The sequence below is a fragment of the Anopheles darlingi genome, chromosome X (assembly GCF_943734745.1).
Source record: "Anopheles darlingi chromosome X, idAnoDarlMG_H_01, whole genome shotgun sequence".
Lineage (NCBI taxonomy): Eukaryota > Metazoa > Arthropoda > Insecta > Diptera > Culicidae > Anopheles > Anopheles darlingi.
The window spans coordinates 406,859-424,938 of NC_064873.1; the positions used below are offsets into that span (position 1 = coordinate 406,859).

General features: G+C 53.1%; 1 protein-coding gene across 1 annotated transcript; it reads left to right on the plus strand.

Moving 5' to 3' along the window:
* The first annotated feature begins 901 nt into the window (after positions 1–901).
* On the plus strand, positions 902–3,708 carry LOC125951329 (protein lozenge-like). Its single transcript, XM_049680134.1, has 3 exons — positions 902–1,695; positions 1,795–2,040; positions 2,233–3,708. Exons 1-3 carry the CDS (start codon positions 1,215–1,217, stop codon positions 3,615–3,617), a joined length of 2,112 nt encoding a protein of 703 aa, XP_049536091.1. The 5' UTR covers positions 902–1,214; the 3' UTR covers positions 3,618–3,708.
* Positions 3,709–18,080: the final 14,372 nt, after the last annotated feature.

Below are 18,080 nucleotides of genomic sequence, written 5' to 3' on the forward strand. Positions count from 1 at the left end.
CCCCTCAAACACACACACATACAGGCAACAGAGCTAGTGTGTGCGTTTTGTTTGTTTGTTTGTTTGTTTGTTTGTTGCATTGGACTACCAGGCGCCACCACCACGCGGTTCCTGGTTGAAACAGCGGCGCTCGAAAGGAAAGGAAAACAAAAACAAGCGCACGCATACACAGCAACAACAGCAACAACGGCGATCATACGGAACTCGGCTCGGAGTGCTCGAGTGCTGCTGCTACTACCTCCTCTACCCCTGCGTGGAGCCCTCCCTCTACCCGCCGGTTGACAGCCGCTGGACTGGCACACGTGCGTTCCCGGTCCGTGCCCGTGTGCGTTCCGCCTCTCGCTATCCAAAACTTAGTGCCTGTCCGAAACCGAGCAGCCATCGCAGGATCGGCGGAATTCACCGACACCGCTATATAGATGAGTGTGTACCAGTGAACTGCTTTGACTTTGCTTTGTACCGCTACTGGGCGTGCGTGTGTTTGCCACCCCCGGACACCAGGGGGAAAACCCCCCGCCGGGGGGAGTCAGCGTGTCAGCGCGTGCGTGGTACGGAACGAAACCGAGAACCGAGAACCGAGCACCGAGAGACCGAGAGACCGAACCAAACCCACAAAACGTCTAGCAAGGGGGATTTCCTGCACCGTGTTTTCGCATGCCCGGCCCCGGCCACTCTATAGCTGTAGCTGTGTATCACCAGCAGCAGCAGCAGCAGCAGCAGCAGTAGTAGCAGCAGTAGTAGCACCACCACCACCACCACCATCTTCACACGCCCATCATCCTCGGTTTAATCGGTAACCGCGTCGATGGTAGTGGGCCGTGGGCTGGCATGTTAGCCTAGCTCGACCGGTGCCTGTGTGCGCGTGTGTGTGTATGTGTGCGTGTGTGCGCGCGCGCGTATGTGTGAGAGTGTTTGGTGAGTAGTGCATTTATTTATTATGTAACATGATCGAGAGCTAATAGTGTCCGGCTAGTGTCTGTGTGTCGTCAGTGTGTGCGTGCGTGTCAGTGAGTGTACGTGTGGACGCGGATTCAAGGGCTGCCCCTCCTTCGCCTCCTGCTCCTCCCCCTCCTCTTGAGCTGACAATCAACCCCATCGGCGGAAAGAAACACACATACACGACGCAACCATCAAGTGTCCGGGTCCGGAACGACCGACCGATTTTTTTCCTGATTCGGTTCTTGGCCACCGTCGCCACCGCCAAAAAACTCCCGATGCATCTACCGGCGTCGACGGCCACAGCGGCCCAGAGCGACTGCCAGAGCCCCTCGATGCCGACCACCATCAACGACATGTTCGCCAACCTGCACGAGATGCTGCAGGAGTACCACGGGGAGCTGGTCCAGACCGGTTCACCGGCCGTCCTCTGCTCCGCCCTGCCGACGCACTGGCGCTCCAACAAGAGCTTACCGTGCGCGTTCAAGGTGATCGCGCTGGACGACATCCAGGATGGGACGCTCGTCACGATCAAGGCCGGCAACGACGAGAACTATCACGCCGAGCTGCGCAACTGCACCGCGGTCATGAAGAACCAGGTGGCCAAGTTCAACGATCTCCGGTTCGTCGGTCGCTCCGGTCGTGGTAAATCCTTCTCGATCACCATCACGATCAGCTCCTACCCGTGCCAGATAGCGACCTACACGAAGGCGATCAAGGTGACGGTGGATGGACCGCGGGAGCCCCGCTCCAAGCAGAGTAAGTCGTCCCTTCTTTTTATTCCAATTTCCGCCAGTTCTCATCCTTCTCTCTCTCTCTCTTTCTGTGTATCTTCTTCTTCTCCCTGCCGCTCTTTAGACTTTGCCTACGGTCATCCGGGAGCGTTTAATCCGTTTATACTGAACGCAGGCTGGCTCGATGCAGCCTACATGAATTATGCATGGTCGGACTACTTCCGCCAGCATCAGCAGCAGCAACAGCAGCAGCAACAGCAACAGCAGCAGCAGCAAGCGCTCCAGGTCCCACCACCCCCACCGCCACCTTCCACTCAGCAGCAGCAGCAGCAGCAGCAGTCGGCCAGCTCGCTCGGATGTCTCGATAAAGGTAAGCCACCGACGACGACGACGACGACTTGGGTGCTACTACTACTACACGCTATGGTTGTACATTTGGTTCAGATTACGCGACGGTGATCCCGGTTGGGATGGTTCTTTTTTTCACGACAAATTCAAACATTCATTCTTTCTCTCTCTCTCTGCCTCTTCTTTCTTTCTTCCTTCTTCCTACCGCCTGCAGTTGCTGGTAGTGGTAGTGTCGGGAATGGGCATCTGTTGGGCAGTTCGACGGCTGCTGCGGCCGCTGCCGCAGCTGCAGCAGCAGCAGCCACGGCCGCTGCCGCCGCCGCCGGTCTCGCCAGCCCTGCCAGCGAGCTCGTGGCGCTGCGTTCCACTTCCGCCACCCAGCAACCAGTGCCTGTCCCAGCGGTGGGTGCCGCCGGTGTCGGGCCACCGAACGGGCTGGCCGGTGGTTTGACGCACCCGACCCTCCTCACCAGCCCCGCCTACGCCCCGCCAGCGGCCATCACCTCCTTCGCGGTTCATCCGGACCACCAGCAGCTGAAATCACCTTTTCTGCCTTACGACATCGCCGCCTTCCGCTCGACGGCCGCCGCGGCCGCCGCAGCGGCTGCAGCAGCCGCCGTCACCAACGGCACGCTCCGGCCATCAGCCGTCGGTCAACAGCAGCAGCAGCAGCAGCATTCACCACAACGACAGCAACAGCAACAGCAACAGCAGCTGACTGCCACCATCACGCTACACCAGCACCATCACCACCAGCATCAGCCTCATCCGGGTCAACAGGCGCCACCCCACCATCACCACCACCACCATCAGCACCAACACCACCACCAATCGGCCAGCATCGACTCAGCCTCTTCCCGCCTCTCGCCCACCTCATCCCGTAACTCAACCGCCAGCCCGCCGCCCATCATTTCCTCGACGGCCCTGTCGGCGGTAGCGGCGGCGGCCGCGGCTGCAGCCGCCCTCGGCAATCCGGCCGCCACCTCCACCGGCGCACCACCGCACGCTCTCCTCGCCCTCGGTACGAGCGGTTCGACGGCCAGCAACGGTGAGCTCTCGTCCGCCAACGAGGACGACTCCGATGACGAACCGATCGACGTGGTCAAGTCCGCCTTCATACCGATCCTGCGGCCACCGGCGGCACGGTCCGCGGAAACGACCGCCACCGGTAGCACCGCCGGAACGCGCGACAACTCGCCCGACATCTGCTGCGATCAGCCGGGTGACGCGGGCGAGAAACCGGCCACACCCGATTCGACCACGGCCACGGCCCTGGTTAGCCACACACCAGCAGTACCACCATCAGCACGCCCGGACTCGCCGGCTTCCAACGTAACAGCAGCAGCAACAGAGGCCGCCGGCGCCGCCACCGCCATTGTCGTATCGCCCCGTATCGGGTTGCGGTGCGATCTGAAGGCACTGTCGACGCGCAAACCGCTCCTCCACGATTCGGCCCCGATCACGGTCGTCACGGTTGGGGGTGGCGGGGGTGCGGGCCTTATCGGGGCCAAGCAGGTGCACCAGTCGCCCGAACGGACCAAACTGCGCTCCCCAAACCTCATCAAGCAGGCGCAGAAAACGGTGTGGCGACCGTACTGAAGCTACCACCGGGCCGCCGGCCGCCCTTCCTGCTTCCTGGTGCGCCGCCACCACCACCACCACCACTACCGCATCCCCTCGGTGCCATCATGCGGCCGGATCTAGTGGCTTGCGGGTAGTGCTTGCATGCTGGTGTTTAACCGTGGCGTGTGTGTGTGTGTGTGTGTGCGTGTGTGTGCGTGTGTGTCTATGTGTGTTGCGCAGCGTGTGAGTGTGTTCAGTGTATGTGCGTGGGCGTGTGCGCGAGGATGAAGCTGTCCAGAGGTCCTTTAGTGGGACCTCTCCTGTTCCCGTAGAACGCTGAGCACACACACACACACTCGCTCACACACACACACACACACACCATCGCGGGTACTGTTGTAAAAAAGAAAAAGTGATATTAACATTTAAACAAAACGGAAGAGAGAGAGAGAGAGTGGGTACAAGGAGAAGAGGAGAGTAGAGAGCGTGTAGAGCGAGTTGTGCAGTTGCAGGTTGGTGGCAGGCCAGGAACAGAACAGCCACCGGGGGCAATCGTAGGAGTACAGGACAGTAGCAGAAAGCAGCAGCAGAAAGCAGCAGTAGGCAGCAAAAGGTGAATGCGCAAAACGCCCCAAATAGGAATGAAGTAGTAGAAGTAGCACCCTAGCAGCAGCAGCAGCAGCAGCAGCAGCAGCAGCGGAAGCAACTAGCAATGACCCGCGGTAGTTCATACAGCGGGAGAGAAAAAAAAACACACACACAAAGATAAGCAAAGAGAGCGAGCTAGAGTTTTTTATTTCCAATTTTATTTTCACCCATTTTTAGTTCTAGTTCTAAGCTCGAGCGACCGTACGAATGGCAGCGGTTAGACATTGTAAGAAGATATATATATACATATATATATACATCCATATATATATATATAGCGAAGAAGAATTATCGATGAGAATTTAGAATAAACATATTTCTATGGGAAACACAGGAAGCGTTAGCAAAAGTTGGTTTGTTGATGTTGTTGGGATGGTATGAGGGGAGGGGGGAGGGGTTTTACAGGTATGGTGCACCTCGACACGGTACAACGGCTGACAAGGATATGAAGAAGAGGAAGAAGAAGCAAAAAAAAGTGAGGGTATGCTGTAGGGTTGCGAGCTGCGAGCGAATGGAGCCCTTTTTGGGGAGCTGCTCCTTCAGCATATCAGCTTCAGCAAAGGCGACAAACCGATACCTAGCCAGTGTGTTTGTGTGTGTGTTGTGCGTGTGCGCACGTGTCTATAAGTGTATGCATGCGAGGGAGAGAGAGAGAGAGAGAAAATCAGAGATACACACAGGACGCTCATACACGCTCGGTTTTGCACACGTACAATGTGCGCATATAGAGTGGCACACAGGGAGGCACTGGCACGAGCCGCGCACGCTTCATCCCTTCATCCATCTCCCGCCACCGCCCTACACCCAAGCCCCTGGTAGCGCTGACGGGGCTCTGGAAAGTGTAACTTATATTTTATTTAACACCACCACCCCCTTCCCATGCCACTCTTTTCCGTTAATACCAGCGGTGGCGGCGGCGGCGGCGGCGGCAGTAGGACACACATCAAGGATAGCAAATAACGGCCGCGCAGGAGTGAAAACCGAGGGCACAACAAAGGAGAGGATAATGAGTGTGTACCTACGCGCGTTTGCACGCTGTTTGTGAGTGTGTGTGTGTGTGTGTGTGTATGCGTATGTGCTCGTTACAGGCGGTGGTGAGCCTTGTACTGGGACGCGAAGGGGTGTGCATGATGTGTGCATTGCAACATGATTTTCTACTCAGAACTCAGCTTATCCTCAATGCTTATCTGTTAAATATAAATACATATACATATATACTTGTAGATATACGGTAATCATTATACACATATATACTGTATATTTTATGTTAGTGTACCTTCATTAGTCGAAGTGGTAGCGCGATGGATGGAAAAATCTCGCGATGGTTCTTGGTTCTAGGTCTATAGATGTAGCTGTGCACAACGTCACGCCACGCACACGTTCGCCGCACCGTCAACGCGTAGGATAAGGATCGGTGTCGTATGACGGCAACGTCACTAGAGACAGCGCAACCCCACCCCACCCCCTCCGCTCTTTTCTTGATGCACACGACTGCCAGGGTGTGAACTCTGTCATCACGCGGTACTGCCGGTTGCCGGTACACACAAACACACACACATGTACACAGCTTTTGCACCCCCGTCCTTAATCAACCCTTATCGGCCCGGGGTTAGCAACCCGGGGCAGCAGTGCTATAGCGGCACCACCTGCGTGCTGCCAAGGTTTACCTGGATCAAAGGAAGGAAGGATCAAACTGAAGCAAGCGAGAGCTGGGCGTTGGAACGGGATGGAATAAAGAGGGAGTAACGAAGGGGGGGGGCATTCGGATTCAGTCAGTCCTTTAAAGCCGCTGCCTGGCATAATTCATTAGCGTCATGACGCGTATCAGCAGCAAGCAAAGGCGCGGGGGGCGATGTTCCTGCTGCTGGAGTGGAGTGGTCAATTTTCATTAGCAGATAAAAGGAGGTGTAAGAAAAATGCGGTAGCATGTGGAAGAATAAGGGAGGAAGGGAGGGACCCCCGCACATCACGAGAGGGTTGCCCCTTGGCCCTTTTTTCCCCTGGGGTAGAATTTCCCATTTTCTTGGGGTTTTGATTTTTTGGCTTTTTGTTTAGATGCATAATTTGTGTTTTATATTTTTGCACATTGCCATACATGCTGCTTCATATCATCCCCACCCCACGAGGATCTAGGTTCACCTTTTTCCTCGCCCATCTCCCTATCCTTCCTCCTTCTTGAACTCCAATTTTTGAAGTTTTTCTCTTCAGCGCTTCATTTTAGCCAAAAGCCCGGCAGCGGGTACGGAAGTTCTCGGGAGTCCCGGGAGTCCGGCACCGACTTGTGTGCCCAGAGGTTCTTTGTCTAATCGCGGCTCAAATCATTGGCGTTGGCGTACGGTGGGAAGGGGGGGGGGGGGGGTCGCCATCGACATCGAGTGCTATACATCGAGCTGTAGCTCAGTGCGTCGTTGTCCTCTCCTGGCCCTCCTGATGGTGGTGGTGGGCAGGACAACCGCAACAGCAGCTTCGGCATTCGTGGTTATCCGTCGGGTTGTCGGTTGAGCCACTCCTGCGCTGCTGTCGTCATCTTCGACATCGACTTCGGCGACTCCTTGTCGTCGTCGTCGTCGTCGTCGTTGGCGTCTTCTTGTTCCTTTTGCTTCCTTGGAGTCTTCCTTGTCTTGCCTTTCGTCGCCGTTCGTCGCCGTTCGTCGGACATGCGCACGCACACATCGTTTTTTTTTGTGTTTTTTTTTGCCTTTGCGGCCGACCAGAATACACCCACAATGCCAGCCAAGGGAAGGGGGGGGGAGGGGGGGAGAGGAGTGGGAGGAAGTAGCCCTTAACACCCCCGGCGTCAACCTGCGCTGCGCTCCTTATCCGTTGTCAGGATCCGTTTTATTGCTCGCTCACGTCTGTGTGTGTGTGTGTGTGTTGTATATGTGGATACGTGTTGCACCCACTAGGACACCTTGGCCCTCTCGTTCACTCCACCACACTCGCCACTTTCGCGCCCTCTCTCTCTCTCTTTCTCTCAGCAGCAGCAGCCGGTCCTTGTTGAACGTCGTTCCGCTCACAGACTCCAATGTACCATATTCCGCCGCCTTCCAATATTAAGTGGAACTTGAGGAGTTTTGGGTGAAGGGTGAGGGTGGAGGGGGGAGGAGGTCTTGGGCTGGAAAAATGGGGTGGCGTGGCTGGTGTGGCGGTTTCTTTGTTTTTTCTCGCTGTGTTTTTGTGTCTACTCTCTGCTCTGTTCGAATAAATGATGGTGATTATAAAAATAGGCATTTTGCCGCCACACCAGCCAGCCAGCTAGTCAGCCAGCCTCGAAGCGGAGGCCAAACTCACCTTCTTTTGCCCATTTGGGGCCTATTTGCCCTGTCGCATCGCATAAGAACCGTCGCTCAACGCCGTGGCCGTGCCTCACCTTCTCTGCGATCTTCAGCTTCATCTTCTTTTTCGACCATTTTTTTCGACCTCCGGTGACGTATTTGCCGCGCATCCCCGCATTGTGCAGGCTGCTGCTGCTGCTGCTTTCCCCCCCCCCTCCCCTCACCGTGTCTTCGGCCCCGGATCCGGCCGGTCCTCGCGGTTCCTTCCCATAATCTACCTCTAATGCGGCTGCTCTTTATTTATTTAACAGTTTCTTTGCTCACCAGCCCTGCATTTTCTTCGCCCTTTATTCTTGTTACCTTTCTTTCATTTTCTCCTTCTACTTTTCAGTTTGTTTTTTTTTGCTTTCTCTCTCACTCTTTTCCTTGGTTTTTGTTCTGTTTTTGTTTTAGGCTTCTTCACTACTGTATCATCCCCGTATCGTGTCACATTCGCAGTTGCTGCTGCTGCTGCTGCTGCTACTTTTGGGTTTTTCTTCTCGTTTGTTGTTTGTTGTTATCTTCCCTTTTTTTTCTTTTTTTTCTCTCACTTCATCCGAAAGCGCAGCGTGAGGGCTAATGCAGCGGTCCAAGAGCTGCTGTGAAGTGCTCTGGTGGATAGATTCCTCGATTGATTCGCGTGGAGCGTTGTTGATTTGTGTTTTGAGACATGTTACGCAAACTGTCAGGAGTCATGTGACCGCAAAGCCTGTCCTCGCGACTCCTCCGGCTCTCCCACGTTGATACACGTTGCCTTCTTCTCTCCCACTCCCCATCTGACGACCCTGCAGGTGCAGGTGGCCCCGAGGAAAGGGGGGGTTGTGAGACATCTTGGCTCGTTAAAGTGGTAGTCAATTTCCTACTACCACCCCTTCTCCATCTTCTCCTTTTCCAGCCGGCACGCTCCGCTGGGCACACTGGGCCCGCGAAATCAATACCAAATTCCCTCCCCCTCGCAAATCCTCTCCCTCCCCCACCACCACCACTACCAACGCCAGGATAATTGTAAAGCAGGGAAAAAAATCGCATAAAGTGGAAGATGAAGGAGAAAGGAAAGAGAAAGAGAGAAAGAGAGCCCGTTGACCGTTGAGTTTGGTTTTCAATTTCTCCTTTTTTTCCCTCCCCCGGGCCCCCTTTCAGCGGCGTGGTGTGACGAGGAAAAAAGAGGGAGGGTGGCGAGGGGATGTGGAAATGAGGAAAAAGACGCGAAAAAATCCATGGAAAATAGATCATGTTTAGCCGGTGGCGCTGGATTCCCGCTGTGCACTTTGTGTTTCGTGCAGCAGCAGCAGCAGCAGCAGCAGCTTCTTCTACTATCAAGATGGTCGCCCCCGCACACACACACACACACACACACACCGACACACACACGGGCGCACGCGACCATCAAGCAGTGGGAAGGTCCTTTGCGTTGGCAAGAAAATTTCACTTTGTGTGGATCTATCTACCCCCCTCCCACCCACCTACCACCCCACCGAACCACCCCAACATCCGCCCGGTCTCTCCCACCACCACCATCACCACCGGAACCAAACCGACAAGGGTTCGCTTCCGGTCGGTCGGTCGCTGGCTGGCTGGGACCCACCGCACCACTCCCTCCCTTCCTACCAGCTCAATTAAAGGATAACGGAGATCCACGGTGTTACTGTGAGAGAGAGCGAGAGCGAGAGAGAGAAAGAGAAAGGGAGAAAAATGGGGGGGAGTGCAGAAAAGGGACGGACGATAGCTCCAATCTGTTCCTCGCATCTGTCGCAGGATAAAGAAGGTCCTTCTTTTTCTTCCTCTTCTTCTTCGTTTTCTTGTTGCCCCTCTGCTCCTTCTGTTGTGTGTGTTTTTTTTTCTCATCTTCATCTTCGACTTATGGCCGCCCCCGTCATCGTCGTCGTCATCGTCGTCGTTGATGTCGTCGAAGATCCGCAAGCGCTGAGCGCTTCCTTCCGGTGCCGCGCAAATGCTTCTTCTGTATGCAACCATACAACGCACCGCACCTCTGCCGCAACTTCAACGCCTTCACTCCTTGGTACGCCGTTATTTTCGCGTTCTGGGCGTTCTGGGCGTTCTGGGCAACCCACGGCAACCACACAAATTAAACTAAACCAAACTCTCATCTATACACCCACACACGCACACACACACACACGGGCGCATCGCACAGGTTGCGTGTTGGCGCGACAAGCCCCTAAGTACCATACAGCACAAGCAACCAGTGGTTGCTGGTGACGACGGTGCTGAAAAGAGGGGGGAGGGGCGGGGGACTTTTGACTTTTTCGCTTTTAACTGCTGCTTCCTGCTGCTGCTCATGTGTGCACTGCTAAACTCCGGATGTTGCGGATGTAAACGATGTTTTCCTAGAGGAGAGCGAAAATATTGAAATCGAACTATAATTTCGATGCAAAAAATATAAACAATATTAATAGAACAATCAAGCAATGGCTTTGACCCTTTCATTCCATTTTGCATGCAAGCATTGCATCAATAATATTGGTGCAAGTGTTGGATTGGAAGCCACGTTAAAGGATGCACACACGTTCATACATTCTATTATTGCTGCTCTCAACCATGGGCAATGTATGAACGATAAATCCATGGCAATGTATGAACGAGAATGTCGCCCTTAAGGCACGAGACAAACGACAGAGAGAGAGAGAGAGAGAGAGAGAGAGAGAGAGAGAGAGAGAGAGAGAGAGAGAGATGGATGTGAGTGTAGCTCACAAAACGCTCACAGCAACGCCCAACCCCACCAAACGCGTCGAGTGCGTGGCGTTTGACGTTTTGGGGAACATCTTTTTTTATCCTTCTTTCTTTCTTTCTCGCGTCTCGCCACCTCGATGGTTCGCTTTTACACTCGCCACTCGCCACCACTACCACACACACACACACACATACACAGAGAGAGGAGGATGTGATGCGATTTGTGATCAGCGCGACCCAAAAGGCAACACACTGTCCACCAGTCCGGCCGCCGGCATCGAGCATCAGGAGGCGCGCGGAAAAATGGACATCATTTCGCCAGACGAGCGGACGAGGGAGCGGGGAGCGGAGGGGATGGTTCCGTCGGTTCATCAGCCCCTCCCCCTCTACCCCGCCCGGTGCCCGCTGGGATAACAGGATATGGTAGTTCATTTAGCATATTGCGTTACCAACGAGCAAACGATGAGGCTGCTGCTGCTGCTGCTGCTACCGTTGGCTGCTACGTTTAGTGTCCTCTCGCGCTGATGGTGGAGTGATTGCATGGGCGATATGGTGTGTATGGTGTCGGTGTCTGGTCTGGATGATGATGGTTGGTGGTGGTGGTAGTCCATGGTGATTGCCCAGCACGCAGCAGCAGCAGCAGCCAACGACACCGCCAACACGGAAGAGAACGGAAGTGAGGAGAGAAGAGGTGGGGGCTGGTTGGCTTAGGGCCTTGGGCGACTTGATTATTGCGAACCCGCCCTGCCCTGCCCAGCCCGCCGCCAGCGACACCGCTAAAGCCAGGTCAACAGCGAGAGGCAGCAGCAGCAGCAGCGCAAATCAAGAAGCGCACCACCCTTACCACCCTTACCGCGTGCGCGCGTGTGTGTGAGCGCTTGTTGGCACAAAGTAGCGCAGTTGCCAGGGGGAGAGCCTTTTTGGGGTGATGGAGGTGCGGCTCCAGCGGAAGATTAAAATGGTTTGACAACGAGAGTAATAGAATCAGTGCAGCAGCAGTAGCAGCAGTAGCAGCAGTGCGAGGACCACAAGGACCTCGCCACCAAGCCAAGCGGTTAGCATAGAGGGAGACGGGAGACGAGAGAGAGAGAAAGAGAGAAAGAGAGAAAGAGAGAGAGAGAGAGCGCAGGAGAGCAGCTTAATCATAGCCTGGGAAAGCGGCAGGATCGTCACACTTGCTGCTACTGCTGCTGCTGCTTGTGGTGGTCTCTGATGATGATGGGCCGATGGAAGAGTCGCCCACGGTGTGTGTGTGCGTGTGTGTGTGTGTGGATGTATTAAAAATAAACTCTCGCAGCAAGCCAGCCTCGACGAACACACACCCTTGCCCATGGGTGGTAAGTCATGGTGCATGGCAGGACATGCCCTCCCTTCCTCCTTTCCTCCCACTCTCCCTTCAGTTCATGCCCCGATTGTCCTGTGCCTTTTCATTATTGCTGTTTTTACCATTTTCCTCGACAGTTCGCGCACCCTGGCCGCTTCACACACACACGGGCAAAACGACTGATAGTGCGCACAACGCTATCGTTCCAGGTGAAATGGGGGCTAAGAACCAACCACACGCGCAGATAACTCGATCGATAACATGCCTGTTACTATTTCTGACTGACTGAGATGCGAGTAGATGCGAGTAGATGCGAGTAGACGATTAGCGATCGACCGATCGACCGAATCTCACATTAACGTTAACATTAGAACGGTGGAAATTTATTTATTTAGTATTTAGATTTAGATTTATATTATTTCGATTTCAACGGGTTATTGGTTATTTCGGGTCAAAAAAGGCTTATTTTTGACGATTTATTGTGAAGAAACCATTCAACTTCATTTTTTCAATATAATGTCATATTAAACTACAACTTTTCAAGAATATTTAGTGCTATTTTAGGGAAAATTTATTCAAAACTACGTTCATGACATCCAATCTAGAAAGGCAAGTTTGCAAAAATGTACTTTTCGCGCTGCCCATCGTAGCCACGTGCCGGGTCATCAGAAATATATGAATCAATATTCTTTTGTTAGATTATGAGTTAATCTAGGTAGCCCCGTCGAGTTTTTGTTAAATTTCCAATTTTTCGATTTTTGGCAGATTTTTGAAGTTGAAAAAGTGACGTTTTTTTTTCGATGTTGCCTCAAACAACGAGTTTTACATAATTTAAAAGAATAATTTTTTAAAAAAAAGTATCAACAATTTTTGTAAAAACTCGACGGAGCTACCTGGCAAATGGAGTACAGATTATGTGTTCAAAATTTCAAATCGATGGGTCCAGTAGTTTTTATGCTACGCTCGGCACCAACTTTGAAAACGTGATTCAAGTCGCGAGTTGCATTGAGCCTTGTATGAAACTCTGTTTTTAAAAAATCCATATCTTTGTCAGTTTTGCTTCGATCGATCCCAAAATCTTACACAATACTCTTGAAAGAATAAGCACTCATAAAAAATTGTAAAAAGTAAATGTGAAGAATTAAAATAAAATACCGGGGGGGCTTCGGTATTCAGTAGAGAGTTATTGATTAAATAAACTCAGTAAGGAAACTGATGAGGAAAGGCGATCATTTGATTGTATCTCCCTTTCTCTCCTTCTCTCTTTCTCTCTCTCTCTCTCTCTCTCTCTCTCTCTCTCTCTCTGTTATGCGCTTCTCTCTTGCTTCGAGGGAAAGATCATTCAGTGACCATCGCGTTTGTGGCAGGATTCTGGCGGCGGCAACACCCCCGAGAGGATGATGATATCACAGTGCCACCGAGATTGACACTTACACACTCTCTCTCTCTCTCTCTCTCTCTCTCTCTCTCTCTCTCTCTCTTTCTCTCTCTCTCTCTCTCTCTCTCTCTACTCGTTTCATTTTTTTGCATGCTGGTCTGATTTTCCGTTCACTTCTTTTGAAGCAATGTGTGTGGTGTGTACACTAGATGGTTGTGATGTGTGTCGTCACTCGTCCCTCTTTCTTCGTACCAACCCCCCCGCTCCTCCCTTCCCTTGCTCTCTTGCCAAATTGCCACAACCAACGCAGGACCCTCCCTTCCACCCCTTGGCAACACGACATCTGCTGCCTTTTTGGTGTTACAAACCTTTTTTCTTCCGTTTTTGTCCTGCCAGTCGCCAGCCCCCTCCCGCCCCGGGCCAGCGGTGCTCATAAACACACACACACGCTCGAGCGGGAAGTACAAATCGTCCTCCAGCACCAGAGACGTCCTGCGCGCCCACACACTGCGCGCCATTGAGTGTCGCGAGGGTCGAGGGCGTCTCTTCCACTACATATCGGTCACCGCGGGCGCGCGGTTGGTGAGTGGAGTAGCCGAGAGAGCGGGTGGGATGAGGCAGAATTCCCACATTTGCCACACATGTTACCACACACACAGACACACACACACAGACACGCCGCACACCGCACCACACGACACGCCGCGCACACGTCACATGTCACTCTATCTCTCTCATTCTTTCTCTCTCTCTCTCTCTCCCCTTGCGGGCTTCATGTTTCGTCCTGTCCTCGGGCGCGGTTTCCCTGTCCTTGGGGAGCAGTAGGCGGCCTGGGGTGGTTTTGGGTTGACAAAGTTTCCAGTTCCGATGGACACACACACACACATAGCGGAGGGACAGTGGATTTTTTTTTCCCGATTCGGTTTCTTACCGAACCACCCTCACCCCCCTCGCAGATCGGCTTCGATGTCTCGATAGCGCCGGAATCGAAATCGATCCCTTTCGTTTGTTCGTAGATCGAGAGGGGGGGGAGGGGGTACCGCACACCCTACCGCTTGACACGCTCATTTGTTCCCCCACCCCCCCGCTTCCTCGTTTTCTGAAGACAATTTTCAACCATTGGCATTCGATGGAGGTAGTAGCGAGGGTAGAAAGGAGGGTGGAAGGTAGTGCGTGCGCTTGTTTGATTCGCTCTCTCTCTCTCTATCGGGCACACGGATTTGGCAATAAATGAAAGAAACCCCACACTCCCATATGACAACACCCCCCCTCCATCCTCAACCCTTGCACCTTTCCACCTTTTTTTTTGGTGCCGAGAAAGTGAGCCGAGAACGGATCGGAACCGGAATCGAATTTGGAATAAGAAAAAAGAGAAAAAAAGGTCTGTATCCGGCACCTCCACCCCCCGCCCCGTGGGCTAGTGAATAGCGATGGGCGATGAAGGGTGAACGCATTCACCTTCGGGGTAGGGTTTAGGGGGTTGACCAATCGAACCACACACACACACACACCCGAAAAAGGCTAAGTACTAGGAGCTAGGAAAAAAAAGAAGAAGGTGGGAGCCCAGGGAAACCCATCAGGTAGAATGGTAGTGACACCCCTCGCTTACCACCCCACCTTGTACCCACGAATGAAGAAATCAATCGAATCGAGTCGTCTCCGTCGGTGTCGGTGGCGGATTATTAATGGTTAAGTTAGCAAAACAAATTTCACGCGAGCGTGCGGCTGATTGCAACAAAACCATCCCTCGACAAGCCTGCCCCCCTTCCCCTTCCCCCTCCCCCGTTCGCGCAGGACGATGAAGTGATGAGCTGGCGAAGAATGCGAATTATGGCTGGCACATTTTAATTGATGCATTGTATGTGTGTGCGTGTGCGTGTGTGTGTGTCACCTACATGAACATTCCGAGCCGCTCGGTATGTCCGGAATGTTCCGGCACTGACGACACGTAATTGCGCCAACGCCTACACCACCCACCACCCACCACTCAACTGCCGCAGCATCCCGTCCCGTCGATTGCAATTCCGATTCGATTTTAGTGGTTGCCAGCGACAGTTAATTAGTGTAGCACACACGCCGCCCTGCCCCCTCTACCTTCTACCACCCACCGACAACCGACCCCTCACCCCTTATCACCCCGCTCTTCTGCTTCGACTACTGCGGCTCCTTGTCGAAAGGAGAATCAATAAATGGCATGACGGCCGACGGCAGTATGATGTTCGGGCACCGTTTGCACCGATTTGCTACCTCGATTGGCACACACGGACACGGACACGGACCACACGGGCAGCGCGATGTACATGTGCATGCACACCATGCATGCGTGGCAGGAGTGCTGGCCTCCTGGCGGGCCAAATCGCGGGAATTATTCGCGCCCCCCCAGCCAGTGATTGTTGTTGTGTGTTGCCCTCTGACCTCTGGCCGCCACATGGAATGTGTCTGTGTGTGTGTGTGTGTGCAAAGGATGGCGCAGCATGTGGAACATGGAAACGAAAAAAAAGGAGTAACAGACAGTAGCAGCAGCAGCAGCAGCGTTTGGAGTTTTGGGTAGACGCGAAAGGGCACACGTATGGTGAGGTATGTGCGTACGGTGGGGGATTGTAAAATGAACTGACCAACACAAACACACACACACACACACACATTCGCATCCTTTTTGGGGGGTGGTGGTTATGGTGCCACAAGCTTGTCAATTGGGTGTCCTGTTGGGGATCGCTGCGGTTACTCCACTGCGCTTATGATCCGTGATTTTACACCCACACACACAGACACACACTCAAGGATGGAAACTGGAAACTGGAGAGACCGAAAGAAAACGGAAATGGAAATGGACAAGAAATTTCTGAAACAGCAAAAATTCTTTAACATCGGAAACTAACAAAAGGTTTTCTTTGGCGACGATTATTGCAAACGCAATACGCAATAGCCTCTGCTGAGCCTGAGGGTTGGTTTTTGGGTCAGTCGTAACCAACGGTCGTCGATCCTTAGGTCCAGGGATCGGTGCAATACGATCCCTGGGTCGGGGAGGATTTGGCTGCCAGAAAGATGTGGCTGGCTGGCTGGCTTCAGATGTTCGCAGATGGTTCGCAGCCCGTCGTTCCTGTGTGTGTGTGTGTGTGCAGGGGTGTATATGGGCTCTCTGTGGGTCATCCCACATTCCGGGAAGCGCTGCGTCGTCCCGCATCAGGGTAGCGTCAACGCAAAACCCTGCAACAGTCCCACAGGATCATCGCTTACCTACCGCACCCACACACACATATATACACACACACAGACACACAACGAGGTGATGCGCTCCTTGGTCCTCTGGCGATGGTGATCCCGGATAATTGATGGCACCATGTCCTTGAATGCAACGTATGCCTCTGTGTGTGTGTGTGTGTGTGTGTGTGTGTGTGTGTGTGTGCGAGGCAGGCGAGCTAGACTGCTGCCCACATTTGGCCAACAGTCTCGTCTGTTGATCTCTCTCCTTAACCCCTAAGCCGATGAACGTGTGTGTGTGTGTGTGTGTGTGTGTGTGTACGCCAGGGGTTGAAGAAGAGGCAGAGGAAGGCAAAGGGCAAGTGGTGTGCTGCCGCGCTGCGAGCCGCGCGCGCTTCCATCGAAAACAAACGACAGCAAATCCTTCACCCTTTCCGGTTCACGATGCATGAAAGGGGGGAAGGGGGCGCTGAACGAGCTTCTTATTAATTTTCACCTAATGCACACTCGCCCCACTTCCTACCCTCCCTACTCCACTTCCACCTGCCACGTTCGCCCGGATTTATTCGGATGAAAAGTTTTCCACCCCCAAAAAGCCACCCAAAAAGCCACCCCATTTGCGTGTGAAAGTGGTGCGAGTGCGAGTGCGAAGGGAGGTGGTGGTGGTGGTGGTGTTGAAAAATGTCAAATTATCATCGGGCACACACCGCTGCGCCCACCAGCTCGCAACAACCCCTTTTTCTTTGAGAGGCGCACAGCAGCAGCATCTTCAAGGGATCAGTAATAATGAGCGAGCAAGTAAGCGAGAGAGAGAGAGAAAAAAAGAGAGATAGAGAGAGAGAGAGAGAGAGAAAGGGCGAAAGCGAATGAGAGTTTGCACCCAATTTAAATTACTCTTCATAATTAATGTTTTCTTGCGAAAGGCCGTGGCCGTGCTTGTGCTCTCTGTTGCTGCTGCTGCTGCTGCTGCTGCTGCTGCTGCTGCTGCTGCTACTCTGTCTCTGTCTGCTGCCTGTGAAACCCTTCTTCACCATACCATTACACACCTCCCACTGCACCCCCTGTCTTGTCACTCCCCATTATATGTCCCTCGGGAAAAGCTCGCAACGGGACCGATAGCACAGCACGGCTTTCTCGGCTGGGTACTGGATGTGAATGTAGCTCACAATAAACACAAACACGCACACAATCTGGATCATGCGCGCGCACACTATTACACCGGCCAGCCACACAGGCCAGCCAGCAGGCCAGGCCAGACCAGGGACACTCTAGGGCTGCGTCTCGTTAGGTTTAGCTCAACATCATCTCAAAAAAAGTGATGCTGCTGGTCCTCTAGAATCTCAACAGCTCAACCTACGCCTAAACTGTGGCCTCTGGTGTGCCTCAATGCAGAAGAAGCAGAAGAAGAAGAAGAAGAAGAAGAAGAAGAAGAAACAGAAGAAGTTCTTTCAGTTGCCCCTACGGTGCGCATCGCAGCGAGCATTTAAATTGTTGTCATGAGAATAATAACACCATTCAAAGGATGCCTTAGCTCTATATGTGGCATCATTTCTATATGAATACCTCCGCCAAAAACCTAGCGCTAGACGCTGAAGTTTAGCATCCCGTCACTCTACCCTCTATCTCTAACATCCTTTCTGGCGACCGCAGTGGTGAGATTCTGCTACCGCGTTTGGTGGCCCGAAACGTGGTGAGAAAGCTCACAGAAAGCAGCGCAACCTCGCCTGCTTGCACGCAATCTTGTACGCAATCTTGCATGTAAACGCGTTTTTAGTACAACGCCCTTATGCAAAAGGTATGCCCATCGCCATACAACATTTCCCTTTTAAACATTTACCTGCGGCCACATTGCATACCTTTTGCCATACGGGCAGGACGAGCGTTTTTTTAGTACAACAACAGCAACAGCAGCAGCAGCAGTAGCAACAGTAGCAACAGATGAT